Consider the following 23,170-nt stretch of genomic DNA (forward strand, 5'->3'; position numbering starts at 1 on the left):
TATGTCCCACGCTCGGCACGGCGCCCTTGGTTCTCAGAACTGGGAACAATGTTGGCTTCGCGAACGCAAAAGAGCACTCAGCCGCACTTGTCTTTCGGCGAGAACAATGGCTGGACCGTATACGTACTTTCACCCAGTGTTTCACACGTTTTCATTTAGAGCGTGGAGGCGGCTCGCTGTGAACTCATTTGTCGCGAGAGTGCATTATTAAATTGTATTCCGAACCCCCTCCCACCCCCCTACCCCCCTTACCCGACTGTATACATCAAGGTTCCTTGCATGGCACCACTGACAACAGCTATACGCGTCACCGCTGGCGTTAGCAATTATTGAGTGGTTGTGTAGAAGGGCTTCTTTCTGCCCACCCGAGCGTTCAGTATCATCCCCCGTGCACATTGCCACCGCGTGTGCATGCATACCTAAAAGCGACGCTTCGTTGGAGGAAGGTGCGCCGCGTGCATAATACGGTGCAGTGCACGAATCTGCCGCGGGAGCTCGTCAGAGGGAAGCGTCCTCGCTGGAGCGCGGATTCATTGCGCGAGACAAGGCAACTTTTGCATTGACGTCTGTTTCCCAGCGTGCACTGCTGTGAGTCGCTTGATCGCTGCCTGTATCATATACCAAGAACGGTTTCGAAACAATCGTTCCGAGAATGGTTGGCTTTATAGCGCTGCAATTCGTGCTCGCACGCGCATGCGATGGGTGCATGCGATTACACTGCAGGGTGTGTTGTCCAGACGGCATCCACGGCCGGTGCACGCCGTCTTGCTGCGTCTTCTTGACTGAGGCAGAGAAATACGCGAGCACACAAATACCACCGTAATAAGCCACTGTCTATATAGCACGTAGCGTAGCCTGACAATAAGAACGGAATTTACAGAAGAATAAGAACGGGTTGTAATGTATACGGCAGGCATTATAATTACCAAATGCCGACCGGGAGCCGTGCCACCGCATGTCGTTAAAAAGAAAAGTGTACAATCATTGCATTCTACCGGTGCATATGGGGCATAAACTTGGAAGTTAACGAAGGAGCTCGAGAACAAGTTGAGGAGCACGCGCAAAGAGCGACGGAACGAAAAATGTTAGGCGTAGCTTGAAGAGACGGGAAGATACCGGTGTGGATCGGAGATCAAACGGGGATAGCCGATATTCTATACAAAATTAAGAAAAAAACAAATGGAACTGGGCAGGCCATGTAATGCGTAGGGTAGGTATACCCAGTGGACCATTAGAGTGACATAAAGGGTGCCAATAGACAGGCACCGCAGTACATGACGTCATGAAGTTAGGTGGGGTGATGAAGTTAGGAAGTTTGCTGGCGTAAGTTGGAGTCAGCTAACGCAAGACGAGTTATAGAATATCGCTGGGAGAGGCCTTCGTCTTGCAGTGGGCATAAAGAGATTGACTGGTGGAGGTGGTGGTGGTGGTGGTGGTGGTGGTGGTGGTGGTGGTGGTGGTGATGGTGATGGTGATGATGATGATGATAATGAGGAGGAGGAGGAGGAGGAGGAGGAGGAGGAGGAGGAGGCATAATCACCTGTCATCTGTCCCCCCTCTCTCGCACTTTCCCTTTCCCCAATGAGGAGTCGCGGGGTTCTTTCATGGCCGACCTCTCCTCCGTTCTCATTAACACCTCCACCTAAAATTACGGGGTTTCACGTGCTTACGCGACCCGTAAACTTTCGCTGCATCGCGCGGAGAACACAGGAACACAGGCGTCGCCGCCTTTGTCGTCGTCTGCAAAGACGGCGCCGCCTCCGTCAGCCGCCCCGCGGCAACAGCTGCGCGCGCGCGGTCCGGCGCGCCGCCTTTTCTCGTCGGCTTCGCGCTTGTCGTCTGAGCCGGGCATTATTCTCCTCGCGCGGGCAACAAACGCACAGCTCCTCTGTGTACGCGGTTCTCGACCGAATAATAGAGCGCGTCTTCCGCAGCCCGCGCTGTGAAAGCCAACGAACAGCCCGCGCCGATCGCTGCGACGTGGGCGTCGGGCGCACGATCGTCCAGCTGCGTTCGAAATTTCGCCCGTATGTTTTTTTTTCTTTCTTTTTTTTGTGCAGTAGTCGGAGGTCGTTGTGCGCCGCAGCGCACTCTCGAAGGGAGCGCTAAATGGGAAGATGGCGACGACGAGAAGGCGTCCTGTAACATAGAATAAAGAACCAACTTTGGCTATAACGAATAGAAGAGAGGGCGCTTCAATGCTCACCTTCTCGTCCCCGCGGGCGAGTGGGAGAGCACGCATAGGCACCGCAATCACATAAAGAAAGACGCCACGGCAAAAAGCCAATTTCGTCAGACCCGCGAGGGTAGAAGAAATCAAGAAACGTCGTTCTGAGTACACGTTTCTTTTTTTTTTTTGCTTCTTCTTTAATGCCATCTGGCATGCGTAATACTGATTGCGGAATGTACGTGTATTGTCGCCGATATCTCTCGCAGGTTACGTGTTCTATCAGCATAAATGGAAACGCGAACAATCGGACAAAGACTGTGGATTGTCTTGCTGCATTTCCAGATTCGCTTGCGTATCTAACTGTGGCTTAATTTTGTCTCCAAAACGTACGTCTGTGCTTCATAAGTGCATGAAAAAGGAATCACTGAAAGTCGCACTGCCGCGTATAATTTCGCGCAGCAGGTGTCCCGATCTTCCTTTTTTGTTTTCTCGTTCACGTTTCAATTTACGCTTATATACGGTAGATTATATATTCTGTAATTCCCGCTCGGCGCTTTGTACCGAGCGGGAATTCTTCTTATCAAAGGAGAACATTGAGCGCGGTAACAGAGTTTGATGCACCAAGAACATAAGAAAACTGAGAGAAGATTGCGTTTGCACGGGTGCCGAAGAACGAGACATAAAAAACGCGTAAGGCGTGCGACAACTGCGCATCCAGAAGACACACGCGCGCAGACGACACAAACACACGGGCAGGAAAACACATCCGATCGACGCCAGGACATTGGCTCGCACCACCCACCTCTTTTGTTGCGGATGCCGTGTCGTCGTTAAGTCGTTAACAGAGCTTCCCGACACGCTTGGCCGGATATCGTGCAGTGTCGTCTTTGGTGAGTCTTCCACTTTCTTCGACGTATCTTGCTAAGATGCGAGCGAGCACACGACGAAGTGGATGCAAGCACGTCTGGATCGCCTGTACTGTTAACACCTTCGCGTTTTCCTTTCAAATCGAAGCCTTCTTCTCCTACCTCTCCTGGGTTGGTCGTGACTGGTCGGTGCTCGGTTTCTCCCCGAGTAAGAAGTGGGCGTGCCGATCTTGAAGGCAGTGTAACAGCAAACTGGGTGGTCGTGGAAACTGACCAATCTGACGGCAAAGTGTCCTGATATATGTGTGGTTTGTAACACTGAGTTATCATGTACGAAAGCGATACAGTCCCGATATTCCTGTCAGGCTATCGCATAACAGTTGATGAGGTGTAGTATGCGAACGTATATATGTGCTTCTTTGCCTCCTTCTCCTGGCTAAGCGTCGGTGTATCGAAGAGTATATGGCGTCGCGGGACGTCTCACAGCTGTGGCTTGGCATTTTTTTTAAACAAAAAAGCTTCGCTTAAGCATCGTTTCCAAGGTGTGCGGTAAATGCCCGCGTCTCCTTTTTTTTTTTTTTTTTAGCACGACCGCGATGTATTGGCGATGTTCTCCTTACAAGCATTGTCTGTCATGAAGGCTAGCGACACCTCTGGCGAAGGGAGAAGTGCATCTGGAACGTTTCAGACTGAATTTTCTCTGAGCACCAGTGCGCGTGCTTTGAAAGGGGGTTCCCTGTATGACTCTGATTCCGTGGTTACGCTGAGAACCCCGCTGAATATACAACAACAATGTCTGCGGAACCAGGACTTCCGCCCTAATCGTGTCTATATAAGAAGGTACAGAGAAGCACTTGTTAAGGTCAACTGCAACAATATGCTGGACCGCGTAGAAGAAGTTCAGATAGTGTATACATATAGAGCTGCCTTCGTACCAAATATTGCGCTTGAAATATGCGAGGATACGTCACGAAAAGGTCGCCAAAATGTACATTTTAAATACAAAAATGAAAAACGTATGTTTTTTTTTTTTTTTTTTAAGCGCGACCGTTAACGTTTACCGGGCATGGCGCACACCACGCGTAACGATGAGAACACTGCGTGAACTCTGACATATGGGTGACGCCCGCTGCTAACGCCAAAGCAGCGCGCTGATAATTTCGGAGGTCGTGGTCTGGGATATGCGGCATGTCCGTTATAACCACCAGGTGCCCGCGTCTAGCATGCTATGTACACGAATGCTGTATATAAGAAAATTATATGATTACCAGCACCGCAGACTCGCCGAGATTGCTTCCATAGTATATACTACTTATTTACAGCCATTTATAAGTCACTGTGAAATGTGAAACTTCATTGCAGTAGGCCTTTAGCAACTCACGTGTACGTGTACACACACACACACACACACACACACACACACACACACACACACACACACACACACACACACACACACACATATATATATATATGCCTGTGTGTGTGTGTGTTGTTATTGTTATTGTTATTGTTATTGTTATTGTTACCTATGTGCAGAGGTTTCCATCATGGAGACGCCGAGCTATCGATGATTGCCACACGCGGCCCAATCTGCCAATGACAGTACATCAGGTCGCCATTTTCGTGAAGATGTGAAATTGCAGTGCAGGTGGCCTTTAATAACGAAGACGTGCGCGATGTCTCTTTGTTACCGATGTATAGAGGTTTCCGTGATGGAGACACGTACCGCGAACCATCGATACCTGCCAAGCAGGGCTCAATCTGCCCATTATAGTACATAAAGTCGTCATTTTTTTTTGTGTGTGTGAAAATGTGAAATTTCATTGCAGTCGGACTTTAAAAACGTAGACGTACGCCACATCTTTTTCTTATCGATGTATAGAGGTTGCCATCTTGGAGACACCGAGCTATGCATGCCTGCCGCGTGAAGGCCAATCGGCTATACTCCACTGCCTGAGGTCACATTTTTTTTTTTATGCTGTGCGTTGTATACTAAGTGCAATCGAAACTCGATATAACGAAGTCGCAATCATAGTAAGAATGTTCTTTATAGCCTGTATTCGCCGTGAAAACAGAAACTATATACGGGGTACTTTTCTTCTGTTTAGCTGCACCAATTTTTTTTTAAAAATTGCCTGTGGCAGATAGCGCGGTTCTAATCCTTGATATAAATTACTTGATCATGCGGCCATTACTTCATACTGAAATTAAAATACTCAATTAATTATTTAACATAATTACGTTAATTAGCTTACTGATTATTACATTTACGACCACCACTTCAATCTACTTATTATAGGCGGTGACTTCGGAAGGCGTATTCACTTGCAACGAATTCTCAGGACTGCGCCAGTTTCGATATGCTAATTTTCAAGGTGTGCGACGAAGTGCATGGGCGTTCCAATTACTTTCTTTTTTTAAATAAAACGCCGTTTTATTCATTGAAGCACAAAAGTATGTCGAAACTTGTGCAGTCGGGAGAATTCGTTCCAAGTGAATACGCCTTGCGAAAAAAGTTAATTAACGTGATTATGTTAATTCATTATTAGGTATTTTGGTTTCTCGTAGCAGTAATGGCCTACTGATCGAGTAATTTAGATCAAGGATAAGAGATTTTCTTTCTGCCACAGGCAATTTTTGAAAATTTGGTGAAGCTTAAAAAAAAAGGAAAAGCTCCCTGTGTATAGACGGTGTACGAACACACACACACACAAAAAAACACTATTATATCGTACTTCGACGGACCCAAAAAGTGCATTTGTGGGTCACGTTTACAAACTTATTTAAGACCTTAACGTATAATTTCTTAGATATATATGCAGTCTGTAAATTGCTTTCCTGAAACGTGTAACTTGTCCAGCCCCGCATTTTTGTTTATAACATTAAAGTATATGTGGCACTAAGATATTAAAATTTGGCCGACCAAACATTATAGGTCATTTTGCTATATCCGATAATTTGTTACACCGGTGTTCGTTACATCGATATTAATGCATGGCGCGCCAGTAGCGATATCCGATCAGTCGGAACAGGAGTGGGGACGCAAAATTTGTGGGAAATGTTAGCCACACCCAGTCGTCTCACTCTGTCGCCGTCCCCGCTGCAAAGCTTGGTCATGGCTACAACAGCGCGACTAAGCGAATGACTAGGGAAAAAAAGGAGGAGGGATGGGATGGGGTTACACCACATCGGCGCTCCCTACAAATGAAGTTTAGTGCAAGAAAACGAACAACGCTAACGCGTAAACAATAAACAATGATATGTCACCTGGTCCGAACACCCCGTCAGCATCACAAAGACTCGATCACTATCATCATCATCATCATCGTCGTCGTCGTCGTCCTCGTCGTCCTCGTCGTCGTCGTCATCATCATCATCTTTTATGTTCGCGTGGCGGATTACCCCTGTCCTGCGCCACGCAGGACAGGGGTAAAAGTGTAAAAGTGACAGGGTATAAAGTGTAGTAATTCGTCCTCCTGAGTTATGTAGGTCAAGGAGCGAACGACAAAATTCAATCAAATCTGCATAATACTGTCCAGTTGTGTTCGTGGTTTTCTGACGCGTCTGTGGACGGAACGATCGCGGTATACGCTTCGGGTTGCGTGCAGCAGCAAGGTGATCTGCATAACTGTGCAGCAGTGACTGATGTTTATTCGCGCGCTGATGTCTCATCGCGCAGTCGTGCAGTGACGTGTCGACGGCGAATGGCGTACTGAACACCGCACCTTTTGTGGCGCTTCATTTTTCACCGACTACGTGCACTATAAGCTGCATCTCTAAGTTTCATCTCTTGTTTATGAGACTGTATAAGAAACCGGAAGGAAGGAAGGAAACTACAGCAGGCCGTGCTGTGATTGTTGGTCTCGATGTTGCCGACACTTGAATAGAGATGCAAAACTTCCATAAATTTTTAATAGCTCGAAAAAAAAAACAGGAACAATTTTTGGTGTTCATTTACTATTTCTTATTTATTTATTATATTATTTTGGAGAGAAATTAAAATAAAGCATAGGTTTTACGCTGTCCATTAGAAATATTAGTAGCAGAGCGACTCTGTACGCTATACAGATGAACAATACGAACACAATATATTTGGTTCCCTCGACTATAGAAACACAAGATCGCGCGGAATGTGCCTGCTGCCAACGTGCCATCAAAACATAAATTTTCGACGAACACGGCGTAAATGTTTCAAACCACAAACACGTAAAGCAAACTCTGGCACTCTACACCTGTAGCCATCCGGTCTCGGATTCACTGCTTTTGTGCGGGGACTTGTTGCGCAGAAAGGGGACCATTTGGTCCCCTTTCTGCACGGGCGGGCACGCGTGCTGGCTTTACCGTTGCGTAGGTCGCACACTTCGAAGATCCTTCCACGTCCGAAAGACGGTACGCATCCCTTGCATCACTGCGATTTCCCGAGTCTATACAAACACTCATCATCCCCGATCCACTGCCACCGCACCCCCCCCCCCCTCCCCCTCCCCAACCTCCATCCCCAACGCACCCTCAAAGACCAAGGTGACTGAGCTGCGCAGATTCGAAGGAAATAAAACAATATCACGAAAGCATTTCAGCAATAAGTATTATTTAATTGTAGATATAAACTCCAATGTATAAAACAGACCGAAATCGCTTAAAACGCAGGAAAAAGAAAGAAAAGAAACGCATAGCTATATAGGTTGCGTAATGGAATGCTCTCCGTCGCCTGCATTCCTCGACGGTCGCTCGCTCGCATGGGCGCCGCCGTGGCGTACCGCGTCGTGTCACCGATCGGCCTGTCGCTATCGCTAATTGCTCTCGTCGTTCCGTGCAACTGCTGCGTGGAGCGTGTGCCCGCGGGCACTTCCGAAAAAACACTTCGCCTCGACGTCCGCTCGAGCGTGCAAGCACCTGAACACAAACAAATAGGACGACGCCTTCGTTCGCCAGCTGGAGAATGGCTCACGCGGTGGAGAGGAAGCCGTACCTGGGGCTGTATATGCAACAACAACCCGCCGTGGTTGCTCAGTGGCTATGGTGTTAGGCTGCTGAGCACGAGGTCGCGGGATCGAATCCCGGTCACGGCGGCCGCATTTCGATGGGGGCGAAATGCGAAAACACCCGTGTACTTAAATTTGGGTGCACGTTAAAGAACCCCAGGTGGTCGAAATTTCCGGAGTCCCCCACTACCGCGTGCCTCATAATCAGAAAGTGGTTTTGGCACGTAAAACGCCATATATTATTATGCAACAACAAACGACGAGACGTCAGAGAGGAAAGCTTTCGTTTGCGATCGGTTAAAGGGCGGTGGCCTATATATATATGCGTTATAAGCCATAATCGGCGTGTCCGAAAGGCGCGGTGTCGTAGGAGAAAACTTGCCGTTGGCGATTATGGCCGTTCGTACGTACACAGCTATACGAACACCGCACCGAAACCCGCCTTCATGTACACATGTGACCAACGCTACCGCTGAATGCGCTGCCTCCGAGATCGGCCTATAGTTTTCATCGCGCCATCTCCGTTATCAGCCCAGGTTATACTATTGCACGCTATCTTCAGGATCGGCCCACTTACTCGGCATGAAGACGACTGAGCACAGACGCCGAACCCGGCCCGCAAAAGAAAAAAGAAATGTTTTGTTGTAATACGTTTTAACACGTGTTGTAATATGTTTGAAGGCATATATGTATTTACTCTAGTCACGGCTATTGGCGGCATACGCCGCCACCCGATTTAAAGGCTTCAGCATAATCCACGAGGATACTTTGGCACGTTTGTTGTTTCGCTGCGTCATTTGAGTAAAGAACAGAGCCTGCTTCGGGCACGTTTGTGGGGCTAGTGCAGATGGCCATGGTCTATACACATAAGCCCATTCGTTACATGAGTGCTGTTCTGTCTGTGTGCTTGCGCTACTCGGAATGACAGGTGCACACGCCATTTAACCCCGAGAAGGGCTATAAGATCACATCTTTTTTTTCCCCCTAAGGCATGCACCGTCGTCTAATTCCGTGACCGTCCGCCTTGAAAATTTTACTTTAAAATTTAAACCGAGATATGAAATGTTCAAAATACGTTACAATCCGTCACGTGCCTTAAAAGAGGGCTCCCTCCCTTTGCTCACTTCTCATCATTTCGCATGAATTGGTTCCATTTAGATATTCAGAGAGCGGAAGGTGATGGAGGAAGCCTTCTGCTTCTGGTTTTCTCTTTTCTGATTGGCTGAACCATTCACCGCACAGCACGGAGTTGATGAGTTTGTGAAGCACAGTTGTATACCAACTAGACCTTCAACGAGCTTCCAGGGCGGGAAGCTTTCATGAATGACTACACGAATTTATTATCCCGGCCGTCTTCGCGACAGACGGGAACGCCCGGTACCACGTGTATCTGCACGTCAAGGTAGCGCCGTGTGCAAAGCCCCCTTTCCGACGACCTTTCGTCGCCATTAGAGACGATCGTCAGGGGAGAATGCATCAAAGCTTTGCAATGTGCGCGGGGGTAAAGCAGTTGTGCGTACACCAGCGAACGCCTTGCGTCTCGCTAAACTGCCCTTCCGTGACCTCCTATCCAACACGACACGGCCGTCTTCTCCGGTTTGCCTACGCCTAAAAATTATTCTACGCGACGCGGAAAAACGTCCCAAGTTTCGTCTATTGGCGATGCCCGGAAAACACGCCTGGAGGCGCCGCGTATACGCGAGTAAACGGGAGACACATGGTGCGATTTTGGGTGTATCCCGGTGTCTCCCGATTGACACGCGATTTTGGGTGTCTCCCCCATGTGTCTCCCGCTTTATTACGCTGTTGAACGGGCCGGCGGTTGGTTCACGGATTCACGTTGCCGACGCAGAATAAAACGTGTACGCATGGCACAGTGGCTTCGTCTACTCCTTGTGTCCCATCTTATTTTGCGCTGGCAAGACGAATCAAGGAACGGCATGTCCGCCCATCCAACTCCGCGAAATGAAAGCTACGTGTCGCGTCAGCCAATCGGAAACTATAGAGCCAGAGCAAGGGGCATAATCCTCCGTTGTCCATCTCTGATCGCCCTCCGCGATCCGAGTGGAAGCTTCACGGCGAAACGATTAGAAAGGCACAATGGGCGCGCCCTCCTCCTTTCTTACGCTCTAGTTACCGATTGCCCTGACACAACTTCACTATCGAAGAAAGAGAGAGAGGGCAAATAATAGTGTAAGAGTAAAAAGTAACTCGCTAATGAAGTTCAAAGTACTCAATTAGTGTACTCGTGAGTGTTAAGGCCTGAAAACATCTCCTCTTCTGACGATAGCTAACTGGGCACGTCCTTGTTTAACCTCCCTACCTTCCCCTCTTGGTTTTTCTCTCTAATAGAGAGAGCCGAGCTCACGTCACCGCGCAGTGGAGGACGCTCTTGCGCAGCAACAGGCGAAATGCGAGCCGGGGACAGTGCGGAGCTTCCTGCCCTCCCATGGGGGGAGATGTAGAGAGAGAGAGAGAGAGAGAGAGAGAGAGAGAGAGGATTATGACTGTGTTTTTCCCTCGGAGCAGAGCGTCCCACTGGGCGAACCCGTACAATGGCACAACAGCAGCAGGGTATACGCCACGGGAGTGGTCCCTGCCTCGCTCCCCTCGTCGGGCTTTTTTCTTCCCTTCTATGCGGCGGAGGTGCGGTCGGCCTACATGCATGCTGCATGCGCGCGGGGGTACACACACGGTGTGTGGCTTCTATGGTGCCTTTCCACGGTGACCAGAAAGCTTCTTCCGAAAGGCTGTCGGTTGGGGTGGGCACACCGCACCGGCCGCGGTGCTTCGTTGGCCGTGGCACTGTGCTGCCGAAGACAAGGTCGCGGGGGTACTCCTGGACTGGTTTCTTCAGTGTGGAGGCCAGAATGCAACTAAATTCTCAACCGTATAATAGCCTGTTGAATCGGACTTGCTGCAGTTCGTAGGTTGAAGATAACGGCGTTAAGAACAGCCCAAGGCGAGAGCCTGGTGCTTATTATAAGCTAAAACAGCACCAAGGCTCGTCTTGGTGCTGTTATGCGTATTTTTGGTATTTGTTGCTGTAATTCTGTGGGTTTCTTTTTTTCTATTGACCTGCGGCGGTCACTCAGAGGTCATGGCGTTCCGGCGTTTGAACATTAGGTGGACGGTTAGATTCCCGGCCGCGTGTGCGACGAAATACATTGACATCCCAGTCATTTTCGTCATTTAGCGCATAAAACTGGCGTTTTATTAAGAGAGAGAGAGAGTACAACAGTGCATTTTTACCACAACTTTGACGGCGCATATCTGTAGTTGAATGCATAATGGAAACACACTGGACAAGCACTTGTCCAGTGTGTTTACTTCTACGTCCGTTGTCGTTTGCGCGGTTACGTTATGCATTCAAATATGGACCACCAACTAGCCCGCCTTTCTGTGTTACATATCTGTAGTGTCACGATGAGAATTTGGTCCAAGCGATTACACCTTGCGAACTTACCGGCCGCATTTCGTAATTTCCATGTGTGCCGTAAAGTCGAATTAGTTGAAAGCTTAATTAGAGAACCTTTGTTCATTAGCCGAGTACGCATTAGGATTTTTCGTGCACGTAATGTTCATGTCTTCCAGTAACCCAGCTCAAGTGATTCAGCTGTGCTATCTACCCTAGGTGATATTTTCAAGATTCTGTTTTAGTTTAGGAAAAAGAAACCCGGTGTGTACAAATAAATAAACAAACAAATATTGGTACCCGCCGTGGTTGCTCAGTGGCTATGGTGTTGGGCTGCTGAGCACGAGGTCGCGCGATGGAATTCCGGCCACGGCGGCCGCATTTCGATGGGCGCGGAATACGAAAACGCCCGTGTACTTAGATTTAGGTGCACGTTAAAGAACCCCAGGTGGTCAAAATTTCCGGAGTCCTCCACTACGGCGTGCCTCATAATCAAAGTGGTTTTGGCACGTAAAACCCCATAATTTTTTTAAAAAAGCAAATATTGGTTTGTTGGCATATTGAGCACCTATGTTAGCTATCCTCCTTCACGATCAGTAAGTGCTTTTGAGCACAATCTGCACGATTGCTGGCCAGTTTCAGTGAGAACTTGAGCACGTATAGTGATGTGTCCTTTCATTTGTCGTTCTTGTGGAATTTATGTTGCCCCGAGCATTCCTTAACGACGAAGCACGTTTGCCCACACCGGAAACGAATCTGCATGAGCCTTAACACAACTTCAGGGCTCGTGCTATATTATATAGACTATAACCTTGAGGAAACTGGCTCACGCCACTGCAGCGCCTCTCCTTTGATCGCCTGCCTCATACGCTGTGAATCGCCCTCCTGCTATTCCAAGTGGTGGAATGCGTCTCTCTCTCTCTCTCATTTCCCCTTCTCGCCTATATTTCCCGCTATACCCTGTACGGCGCTGACAAGTTGTCCGCGCAACAGAGACGCAGGTGTATATACTCTTTTTTTTTTTTCCACAAACACCATACCTTACAGCAGGAATCACTGCCTACTTTACCGAGCTCGGGTTATACCCGCACTCATTGTAGGAATCCTTTCAGGGTGCGACTCTGACTAGAGTTGACCACCCGTTAAAACCGCAGACCACGTCCGGCACGATGTAAAGAATAATGCAAACACTGGTTACGCTGCACACACATTTATTCAAGATCCTGCACCACTGTGGTCAAGTTATATGCATCGGTCTTAGTAGCACCCGCTCGTCTTCAATGAAACTTAATGACAACATCGGCGAACACTCGACGTTGATCGACCGCGCTGTGCCGTCGATGCTGTTCGACACTTCAGTGACATTAAAACTTCCAGAGACGGCACCAACTGTTATACAGCACGCCATACGCGTTCAATATTCAATCATTGGCGAAACCTTTGTTTTTCATTCAAGCTATTCTTCAAAGGGGATAGGACTGCGTGTCTTACGGGAGTAAATACAGTATACAAGTACTATATGCCGGTTGTCCCACGCAACTTGAGCCAAACTTTAAAAATATGCAAATGCCAGGTGTAGCTGGACAAAACCAAGGTAGCGTTATTTTTTGCCGTCGCTTGGAGATATTCATGTTATTATTATTATTATTCATTTTGCCTAATTACATACTTAGTCTTAACTAGTCAATCAACTTCTCGAATATTGTAGTTAGACAAACAAGTGTCAATGATAAAATACTTGAGCAACATGAAAAACTGCCGATCCAGCTTTCTGTTTCTCAATACGCGCTATACATATAAGCGTTCTTCGAAGCATGAAAGACGCCCGGCGAATACACGATCAATTGCCGAGCGATGGCGCCTCTCTATAAGAAGGCACCAACCAACATCGTCGGAAGGCTGGAGCGCCCATCATTATACGTCTCGGAGTTCACTATACATGTAGCGCAGAGCACCACTTTCTAAATTAGGGCGCGCACTCTCGCCAAAGGGGGGCTACACACCGTTTTGCCAGTGCGGCATGCCGAGCTGCAGTCGTGTACACGCGTACACCGTTGGCAGCTCGGGTGTCGCTGTCGTGACTCCTGCCTGCCGTGCTTGTTGTTGAAGTGTAGGCACACGTCACGCGCCTCCGTTTCAAGGGCAACGAGTGGCCCCCAACTGAACGCGGTATAACCCCCCCCTCACCCTGCCCCCGTGGAATCTCTCTGACTGACTCCTGAGGGTCAGCGAAGAACGAAAGCGCGGTGTATACCTCATGTCATTCTGCGGTAATATTATAGTTTTTGCGAGTATACACGATACCTTGTTTTGTCGGGAAATCGGGACACACGCCGCGTTGCACTCAATTAGTTAGGAGCAATTAACTGGACGGGTGATAAAGCACACGTACTACTCCCAGTCTCAGTGGCGGGTTATTTTATTTACACATAAGCACAATCGTACTCTGATGGCGTTATTTGGCCATCATTAGCTCTTGCGCCAGAAAACCCCACTTATCGTCAATCGTACACTCGATCTGTACCCTCAGTAACCTAAGCTCCCAGTGCGTCCCGGTTTAGCAGTAACCTCAAAAAGTATGGGGTTTTACGTGCCAAAACAACGATTTGATTATGAGGCACGCCGTATAGTGGGGGCTCCTGAATAACTTGTACCACCTGGGGTTCTTAACTTGCGCCTAAATCTAAGTACAGGGGTACGTGTTTTCGCATTGCGTCCCCATCTAAATGCGGCCGCCGTGGCTGGGATCCGATCCTGCGACCTCGTGCTTAGCAGCACCAACCTCCTTTGTTAGCATACATACACAAGGGGAGACCACTTGCTGCTGTTGAATATCACTGGTAGGTAACGAAGCACCCTGGGAGAACGATATAGAAGCAGATTGCGACATAAGAGCTCAAGCGAAAAGCTGCATAATCACTGCCGTCGCCAAAGAGACCGTTTAAACCAGTACACGTAATGTATGAACATAGAGACGACGGGGCGTAGCTATACGATGTTGGTGCATCGCACGATTGGAACTCGCGAACTGTGCCTCCTCGATTCCAGAGGTCCTCAAACTTCCGAGCCTCGGGGAACCCCTCCTGCGTTCCAAGAGTGGCGCGAAACAGATCCGACCAGCCGGATAAACTACAAGGCGTCGTGACGGCTGGTGTTACAGCCCCAGCCGCAAGCAGCGAGCCGCCGGCGCCTCCTTGCCCCCCCCCCCCCCCCCTTGATGTGGTGCTCGACGATTGGTCTTGCAAAACCCGTAGATACCTGCTATCGCATATATGAACCTGCGCTAGCTCCCTGACTCATTGCGTACGAGTCCGAGAGGCGTCTTCGCGATGAGTCACGACTGGAACGGACAGAATACGAAAACACGCCGGCGCTCCCCTCGCGAGCTGCGACGGATCAATCGCCCATCGGCTGATTTCCGCGACCCAGGCGAACACGACTGTGCTACTTAACCCCAAGAGCACGGCTCCGTGCCCAATGGTGATTTCACGTCGGCAGCGCAACTCTGCGTTTCGAAAACCACTGGTCACACGAACGATTTAGTAACCGGGGATCTATTCTCAATTCGAACGCAACGCTCGGAACGGTTAACTAACCCAACCAATTCCAGGGCATTTTCTTAAACAAGGAAACGAAAAACGCTCCGAAAGGAGGCCACATAAGCGTGCGCGTTATGGAGAATGCAAGGCATGCGAACGAGATTGGCTCAGGACGAGCCAGCACTTACAACGGCGCGCTCACACTGGTTTAACAACAACGCTCGGCCAGAGACCCCGTTTAGGCCGCCGACAAAGCGGGCGTCGCCGTCGGTATCAAAATGTTGCAGACCGCGCCGCCACACCGCCCCGGTCAAACCGCCTCGTTTTCTAAGGTAACGGCCGCTCTCTTTTCAGCGGCTTCGGAAAATTGCGATACATCTTGCCAAAAGTGCCGCTTGTTTGGACTGATCTTGCCCAAGATGTTACGATGCACAAGCACTTGAGCAACTCAGCACCGAGCTACTAGCAGAGGCAGATAAACCTTCTGTCGCAAAATTCACGTAGATTGAATGGAGCGAAACACGTCTGGAACAATAGCGTCATTACACATAAAAGTCGCGCCAACCTGCTGCGCGTACACCCGCAAAAGAGAACTTGTGAAAACCTTAGTACGACTCGCGTGGTGCAATTGCCTACTCAACGCACGCATAGGGACGACGTAGTGTCGTCACCGATCGCGTGAATGCCGTGGCTCCACTTTATGATTTGCTCGCAGAGAGGCTGCTTGCGCCAGCGACCGTGCAGAAGAAACGCACGCGGCATGCAAACAACGCTCCCCGAGACCTTTGACAAGGCCCTTCGTGGAGATGACGCAGGTGGAAAAAGCACGCCGTATACGATCGCGCGCCGCCGAGCCTGCCCTTGAATCCCTCCTTCTCAGCGGCGAAAATTGCACAGCGCGCGGAGTGATTCTCGGGAGTGTATCGGCCGGCCTGCAAACGAGGTCGCCGGGCAGCAGAGGCGCAGCAACCAGCGCGAAAAAAAAACTGCGCACTCGAGAGCACCTCGAGCAGAGAATCCTCGGCGGTGCCGCAAAGCCCGCACAAACACACACAGTTACGTGGCTACGTACTTCGAGAAAATAAAGAAATGGAAAGAAGGGCCGACCAGCAGGAATCCATCCGACGGCGACGTACTACGAGAGCAGCCGAGCAAGCATCGTTGGCTGGAACTTCTTCGCACGCGAGAGCCGCAGTAGCCTCGCTAGGGAGAACGAAAAAGCCGGGCCGACCGATTACTGCAGCAGCAGCAGCGAAGAAGGCCCCCCGCGCAGTAGCACCGTTCGCGAGGCTTTCTTTTCGTCGTCTGTCAATTACGAGCAGACTTTGCGCTAGCCGAAAAAGAAACCAAAACCGGCTGCTGCTGCCGGCTAACCACTGGAGCATACACACAACGCCGGCCCCGCCGACCGGCGCTGCTTGCGCGGCAAAAAAAGAAAAGAGCAAGAAAAATTCCGGGTCGCCGGAAAAATGACGTCACGAACCATATATGGGCATAGCCGACGACGCGCTCGTCATTGGGCGCTGTCGACTTCCGGCGCGCCACTCTGGACCAATAGCAGGCAGCTCTGCTCAGTCGCTACCATATATGGCAATCTGGTTCTGCGATTTGAACGGCGCTAACGCACGTGCAATAAAAAGGCCGCCGGCCGCGTTCAGCCATCGCAGTCGTGTCCCTGGATTCGCTTGGGAGCCACCGTGCGAAAAATTCTCTCGTAAGTGTGCTCTGTGTTCCTCAGCAAAGTGTGGTGCTTGGGTCTTCGTCTACCGTGCTCATCTCTACAGGCGTTGGTTCGTCAAGCGAGTTGGATTATGCGATCTCCTGGATATATTTTTTTTTGAGTTTGACAGCTATATGACAGCTTCACTTAAGCCTTGTACTGGTTAACCGTGTAGCTCATGACGCTTCGTCTCCAACCTATTGGTGTCTGCTTAGGTGGAGAGTTAAAGAAAAAGCGATTGGATACGGCCCGCTGCTCACTAGTATTATAATTTAATCATTTAAGATTTGTTTTTCGGACGCAATAGCACCTTCAGTTGGGTGCTGCCCGATTCTTCTAACAGGCAGCGACGTTTAGTGCTAGTCTACTCGAAGCTTATTTGCGCGCAGCTCCAGTTAAAAGCCCAAAAGCATAGTTCAGATATTTGCAGGATTCGAGTTGAGTTGGTGGGCGTGTTCGCCGTGTTTCGCGCACAAGCACTCATCACAACGGACGCCGTTTCTCTTCTAGGTTCTTCGTAACCGGTCCGACCCGCAACTCCAAACAAAATGTGTGACGACGACGTGGCCGCTCTCGTGGTTGACAATGGCTCCGGCATGTGCAAGGCTGGCTTCGCCGGCGACGACGCACCCCGCGCCGTCTTCCCATCCATTGTCGGCCGTCCCAGGCACCAGGTGAGTCATCCCTGCTCGGCCATTGTGACACGTAACGCATCTAGCCTCCCCCCCGCTACGTACCGCAATTTAAGCAAACCCCCCTGACGTGATCGTACCGACTCTATAATGTCAGCCAGAATGCCGTGGATTTCATTCGTTGCATTTACGCTTCGATGCGCTTTATTGTAGTGGTTTTAATTTTGGCATGCCGATTGTGCGGCCACCTGTAAGCTGCTAGCCTGTCGCATAGCGACGATTCTACGTACGCCAGCAATCATGCGCTTGCGCAGGGCTCACAGACCACTCGTCTAATTGGTTTTGAAATCGTTGCCCCTACGTGGTCTATTAAAGGGGGCTCAAAACGCAAAGGTAGCCTGCCGCGACAACCGGCGTCGACTGGTTTCGCGCTCGCCGGTCTTCCGAGGAGCCGGCGTCTGGCTTTGCCCATATATGGTCAAAACGCTCCCGCCGCTGCTGTTCACGTGACCCTTAGCCCGCTTCCCCGTCCTCCTCGCCGGCCGGCATTTGCGCTTTGTTTTGGCGACCTTGCCGGTCGCTGGCCCCTTGGATCGATGCGGCGCTTCTTGCTTCGTCGGTTATCCCGTCTTTCAAGTAGCTGGGGGGGCGTGTCGCCGGACTACGCGTTTCGTCGCTGCGTGCCCGACTAGTCCGGCCGTTCGTAATCGCGTCCACGACGATGGTTTCGAGCACTGTTCTCTCTCCCGCAGGGTGTCATGGTTGGCATGGGCCAGAAAGACAGCTACGTCGGCGACGAGGCCCAGAGCAAGCGTGGTATCCTCACTCTGAAGTACCCCATCGAGCACGGCATTGTCACCAACTGGGACGACATGGAGAAGATCTGGCACCACACTTTCTACAACGAGCTTCGTGTTGCACCCGAGGAGCACCCCGTTCTGCTTACCGAGGCCCCGCTGAACCCCAAGGCTAACCGTGAAAAGATGACGCAGATCATGTTCGAGACCTTCAACACGCCCGCCATGTACGTGGCCATCCAAGCTGTCCTGTCCCTGTACGCCTCTGGTCGCACCACGGGTATCGTGCTCGACTCCGGCGACGGCGTCTCGCACACCGTGCCCATCTACGAGGGATACGCCCTTCCTCACGCCATCCTGCGTCTGGATCTCGCTGGCCGGGACCTCACCGACTACCTCATGAAAATCCTCACCGAGAGGGGCTACTCCTTCACCACCACTGGTGCGTTTGTACACCATCCCTCGCCCTTATTCCTTCACCTAAACTTAATTTTTCAACCCGTTGTTTACATGCAGTAACAGCACGTGCAACTGGGTTTATCCTAGCTAGCTGTGAAATTGGTGCAATGTTTACATTTGTCATTCAATCTACCTGATAACTGCGAAGGTAAGGCTGTAGTTTGCGTTCTTGCAACATGGCTCTGGTTCTTGTGCTTCGCGTTGCGATCGCTATTAGCCCCGAGAACGAACTACAGGGGCGCTGCGAGCGCCGCTCGCGTGACGTCAGGGCAAGGACTCGCGCCTGTCGTCTGATACAGTTCGGGCGGTGTCCGGGCGCTTTCGTTCTCTTTGCTTGTAGACTTATGGCGGCCGTCTCAAATATATTTTTACGACGTCATCATTTGCGGAAATTTATTCAAAGAGCTTATTTCTTAGACGACAATGCAGCTCTCAAAGGCAACGCTACAGTGCCAGCCAAAGGAGCGCAGTCCAGCCCATTGCGGGTTTTTCAATCGACAACCGCAAAAATATAGAAAATAAGAATCCAGTTATGATACCATACGTGCAGCGGTGCATCGAGTATATCACAGGCGCTGGCTATATATGACTTCTACAACAGTTACAATCCGCTGGTTTGCTCACGACGAGTAGTTCATGGTGTAATATCGAATTTTTGCGTTTCTTCACAGAAACGCTCAGCGGTAACACGAGGACTTAACTTATACTGCAGTTAGGTTCTACAAGTACAACTTGCTTCTTTGACTACTTCTTAAAACTAGGCGGTTCTTCATGTGTTTATTTTAAGCGGCGGCAATTTGAAGTAAAGCTAATGAAGGCTTACGTCTATTTACAGAATACAAAATGGAATGTACCAATATATATTCGCTTTTCTGTGCTACACGTTCAACTCACTTGAGAAATTTACTGGTGCATGTTACTTGAGGCATACACATGACGAATTTGTTTGGCGAACTGACACAGGCTGCGCGGCCTAAATTATTTAGTGAAATATGCCTGTTGGACCACATGCTGCAGCCAGAAAGAAGTCGAAGCGTCAATCATTAGTAGTATGGGACATATTGAAGATATAATTCCCCTGAGGAGGGTCAAAAATCAAGTGAATATATATGCAAGTCTTGTGGTGTTTTCTTTATGAATGTTTGCGACTGGATTGGAGCAAACTTTATTTTGCTTGCAGTTGGGCGAGGTTCTCTTTTATGTACCGACGACGCGAATAGTTCTCCGTTTGCACAATTAAACAACGTTGGATCGAGACATGGTGAGACAGAAAGTGCTTGAATTTTGCGTTTCCGGGCAATCTAAGCTGCGCTGTAGTAGCTCGAGAATATTTTAGCCATTCCAATTGAAGCTGTAAAAACATGCTTTATGGTTTCAATTCGAAATTGTAGTGAACTGATGGGTTTCACGAACAAAGCGTGCCTCGCCATACCGACAGTCGGTTGCTACCATTGCGTGATGGGTGTGCCATATTGTCGATAAAGGCTACTGAGGGCCACTATGAAACATTTCATCGCTTGCAATTGATTGGCTCTCGATCTTAACAACGAAACTTTTCTCTCAGGTTGTTGCTACTATGGTATTTGTGAATTAACTATGTAAACACTCTACATGACGCGCCGTGGTGCTAGCAGCCAAGAGCGATTCGTTTTTTGGAGACCTGTTTCAGAGAGGGGTGAAACTAGCAGCAAACTTCATAAAAAATGGGCGCCTAACTCTTTCTTTTACGTATTAATAAATGGCCATATTTGGCTAGAACAACTCACCAGAGTAATAAGACTCATGATGACAGCTTCGCTGGGCAATGTCTTTCAACACGGGTAACATGCTCACGCCAATTACCAAGGTTTTTCTTCATGTAAAATGCAATGTCTCTCATAGCTAAATTCTAAGGGAATGTTAAGTGTTTAGCCAAGCATCGTACACAACTTCGCATATTGAATTTGCGGACATTCTTTTTACGCAAAACTTATGGACAGACACGGCGCATATATACATTGTAAAACCAGTAGCCCCGTTCAACGCTACATAGCTTGCGATATCCATGCCCCAAATTTTATTGTTCACGTGCTTTAGAAGGAACTGTGGTTCAGGCATGGCAGCAGAAAGAAGCCGACATATAGCCTATAAGTGCGGCACGAGCCACCCATGCCTCAAGCATACACGAAGGGAACGAGCGCGCGCGGCCGCCGAGCGAGACGGAGCAAGCGGCGTCCTGGCCGTGACGTCACACGCGATAGGGCGCCACTCCTAATTCTCGCCGCTAATGCTCACGATCCGTTCTCTCTCTCTCCCCTTCCTGCAGCTGAGCGTGAAATTGTCCGTGACATCAAGGAGAAGCTGTGCTACGTGGCTCTCGACTTCGAGCAGGAGATGGCCACCGCCGCCTCTTCCTCCTCCCTCGAGAAGTCTTACGAGCTGCCCGACGGTCAGGTGATCACCATCGGCAACGAGCGGTTCCGCTGCCCCGAGGCCCTGTTCCAGCCCTCGTTCTTGGGAATGGAAGCCTGCGGCATCCACGAGACCACCTACAACTCCATCATGAAGTGCGACGTGGACATCAGGAAGGACCTGTACGCCAACACCGTTCTCTCCGGCGGCACCACCATGTACCCTGGCATCGCCGACCGCATGCAGAAGGAAATCACCGCCCTTGCGCCTTCCACCATGAAGATCAAGATCATCGCGCCTCCCGAGAGGAAGTACTCCGTCTGGATCGGCGGTTCCATCCTGGCCTCCCTCTCCACCTTCCAGCAGATGTGGATCTCCAAGCAGGAGTACGACGAGTCTGGCCCCAGCATTGTGCACAGGAAGTGCTTCTAGGCTGTGTTCTCTTCTACTGGACTTTTTTTCTTCTTGCCTCGTCGGTGCTTTTTTGCAACGCTTAACCAAAAACAAGAACACAAAGGAGCTGCCCCCGGTCCCTGCAGTTTCGGCGCCCCGACACGTGATGCGGTTCGAAAGTCGTCGCTTCTGGGCACACACAAAAGAAGGCTAAAGGACTGCGTGCCATCCACGGTGGCTTCTCTTTTTTTTTTTCGTCCTTTCCACTGCAGGTGACCGCAGCACGAACTGGTCGCGACGTTAAAAGTATTCTGCAGCAGCGTGTCCACTGCCCAGTTGGGATGCGTCCCAATCTCCGAACAATTTGTTTCAGATACCAAAAAGTCTTATTTATAATGAAGTGTTTCTATCTGAAATAAATTGCCACAAATAAAAGTTTGAAAGCCGAACTCCTTTCCTGAGCCTTCATTGCTTCTCCGATGGCTTGTCCATAGCACATCATTCTGTGCTTGGCACATCTCGGAAACTCCTCCGCTGGTCTGGTAATTTGTGTCGCCGGCATATTTAGCTCGTTTGAGTAGCGGCTGACTTGCAACGACAGTTCGTGCTATTGGCAGCAATGAAATGTTTTTGCACTGCTGCCAGATAGCGATGCGGCGTATCGTGTGCAACTGGCGCGTCTAGAACCTTGCCACCTGCTCGCAACTTCCTTCGAGGTTGCTTTCACTGCTGCACTTCGATGCGGAAAGCGAAGCGACCGGTACAGGATTTTTACGTAGTTGCTCCTTCAGCTCTGCTATCCTGTCTTACTACCCCACTACTGATGAGAGTTGTTCATGCGTTGGTAGCGAAAGATGCAGTGCCGTGAGCAGCAATTTTCCTACCTTTACCAACCAATCGTCGTTACTTGGGTCACACGGAACAGCTTCAACAGGCTCGGTAGCAGCCAATGAAATTGTGCGGAGTTCTATATTGCCCATGTAAATTATTTTTTAAGCGTGTAGCACAAGAGTAACTTTCATATTGGCACGGCGTTGTAGTGTAGCTAGTTCAATGTGGACTGGAACTGCGGTCTTCAGATCACGTTCCAGGTAATAACCCATGTGAGTCGACTCGGTAACGAACTAGCATCAAGCGGTGGCGTGTCTACAAATCTCGGGGAAATTTTCCCTTATCAACGCCTGGCACACTCATCACAGAATGGCCCGACGAGGAAGTGTGGTTAAAGTTTAATGTCCTCTACATTCGCATTGGGTGCGCGCGGTGTCTCACCCAGGAACACGTCATCTACGCAGTTACGGTGACGCATACGGTGGGTGGCTACCGCGGGATGGCCTTGATCAGTTGGGGTGCGCCCTCTAGCCGGTTGTAACGTCAGCTCTGGTCATGGCAGTGGCGACGCGCCAAGTTCAACTGTTCAGGGCCGCCACACGTGAGAGAGAGAGAGAAAACAGGCCCTGCGGGCCTTGCAAGTTTTGCATACCTACAGTTTGTTGGTGTAGCGATCTCGCTAAGGCCACCGTTTGTGCTTTCTTGCGAGTATGACTTACATCCGAAAATGTTGACGTGTGGTCGGCCACAAACGTTTATGGGACGTGGCACTTGCGAGAATTCCCCGCGAATCCTGGGCCACATCCTTGAATTCAGTTTCAATCTGCAATAGTTTTGTAGTCTGAGTACGTAGCCTTGACGGAGCAGAAATCGGCACTTATCGGTGAACTAGTGTGCCGTAAACTTTTGTGGGTGACTGTACTCTATACCGTAACTTTGCACGCTTTGCGTTTGTGTTGATATATTTGGCTG

General features: G+C 49.8%; 1 protein-coding gene across 1 annotated transcript; it reads left to right on the forward strand.

Annotated features, from left to right (window-relative positions):
- Positions 1 to 16,535: 16,535 nt before the first annotated feature.
- LOC135921314 (actin-5C-like) lies at positions 16,536 to 21,816 on the forward strand. Its single transcript, XM_065455648.1, has 4 exons — positions 16,536 to 16,689; positions 17,206 to 17,369; positions 18,080 to 18,566; positions 20,889 to 21,816. Exons 2-4 carry the CDS (start codon positions 17,244 to 17,246, stop codon positions 21,404 to 21,406), a joined length of 1,131 nt encoding a protein of 376 aa, XP_065311720.1. The 5' UTR covers positions 16,536 to 16,689; positions 17,206 to 17,243; the 3' UTR covers positions 21,407 to 21,816.
- The last annotated feature ends 1,354 nt before the right edge of the window (positions 21,817 to 23,170 follow it).

The sequence above is a fragment of the Dermacentor albipictus genome, chromosome 1 (assembly GCF_038994185.2).
Source record: "Dermacentor albipictus isolate Rhodes 1998 colony chromosome 1, USDA_Dalb.pri_finalv2, whole genome shotgun sequence".
Taxonomy (NCBI): Eukaryota; Metazoa; Arthropoda; class Arachnida; order Ixodida; family Ixodidae; genus Dermacentor; species Dermacentor albipictus.

Coding starts and splice junctions, on each gene's coding strand:
- LOC135921314 (XM_065455648.1), top strand. CDS start 17,244: ATGTGTGACGACGACGTGGCCGCTCTCGTGGTTGACAATGGCTCCGGC. Junction 17,370..18,079: donor TCGGCCGTCCCAGGCACCAG/GTGAGTCATCCC, acceptor TCTCTCCCGCAG/GGTGTCATGGTTGGCATGGG. Junction 18,567..20,888: donor CTACTCCTTCACCACCACTG/GTGCGTTTGTAC, acceptor CCCTTCCTGCAG/CTGAGCGTGAAATTGTCCGT.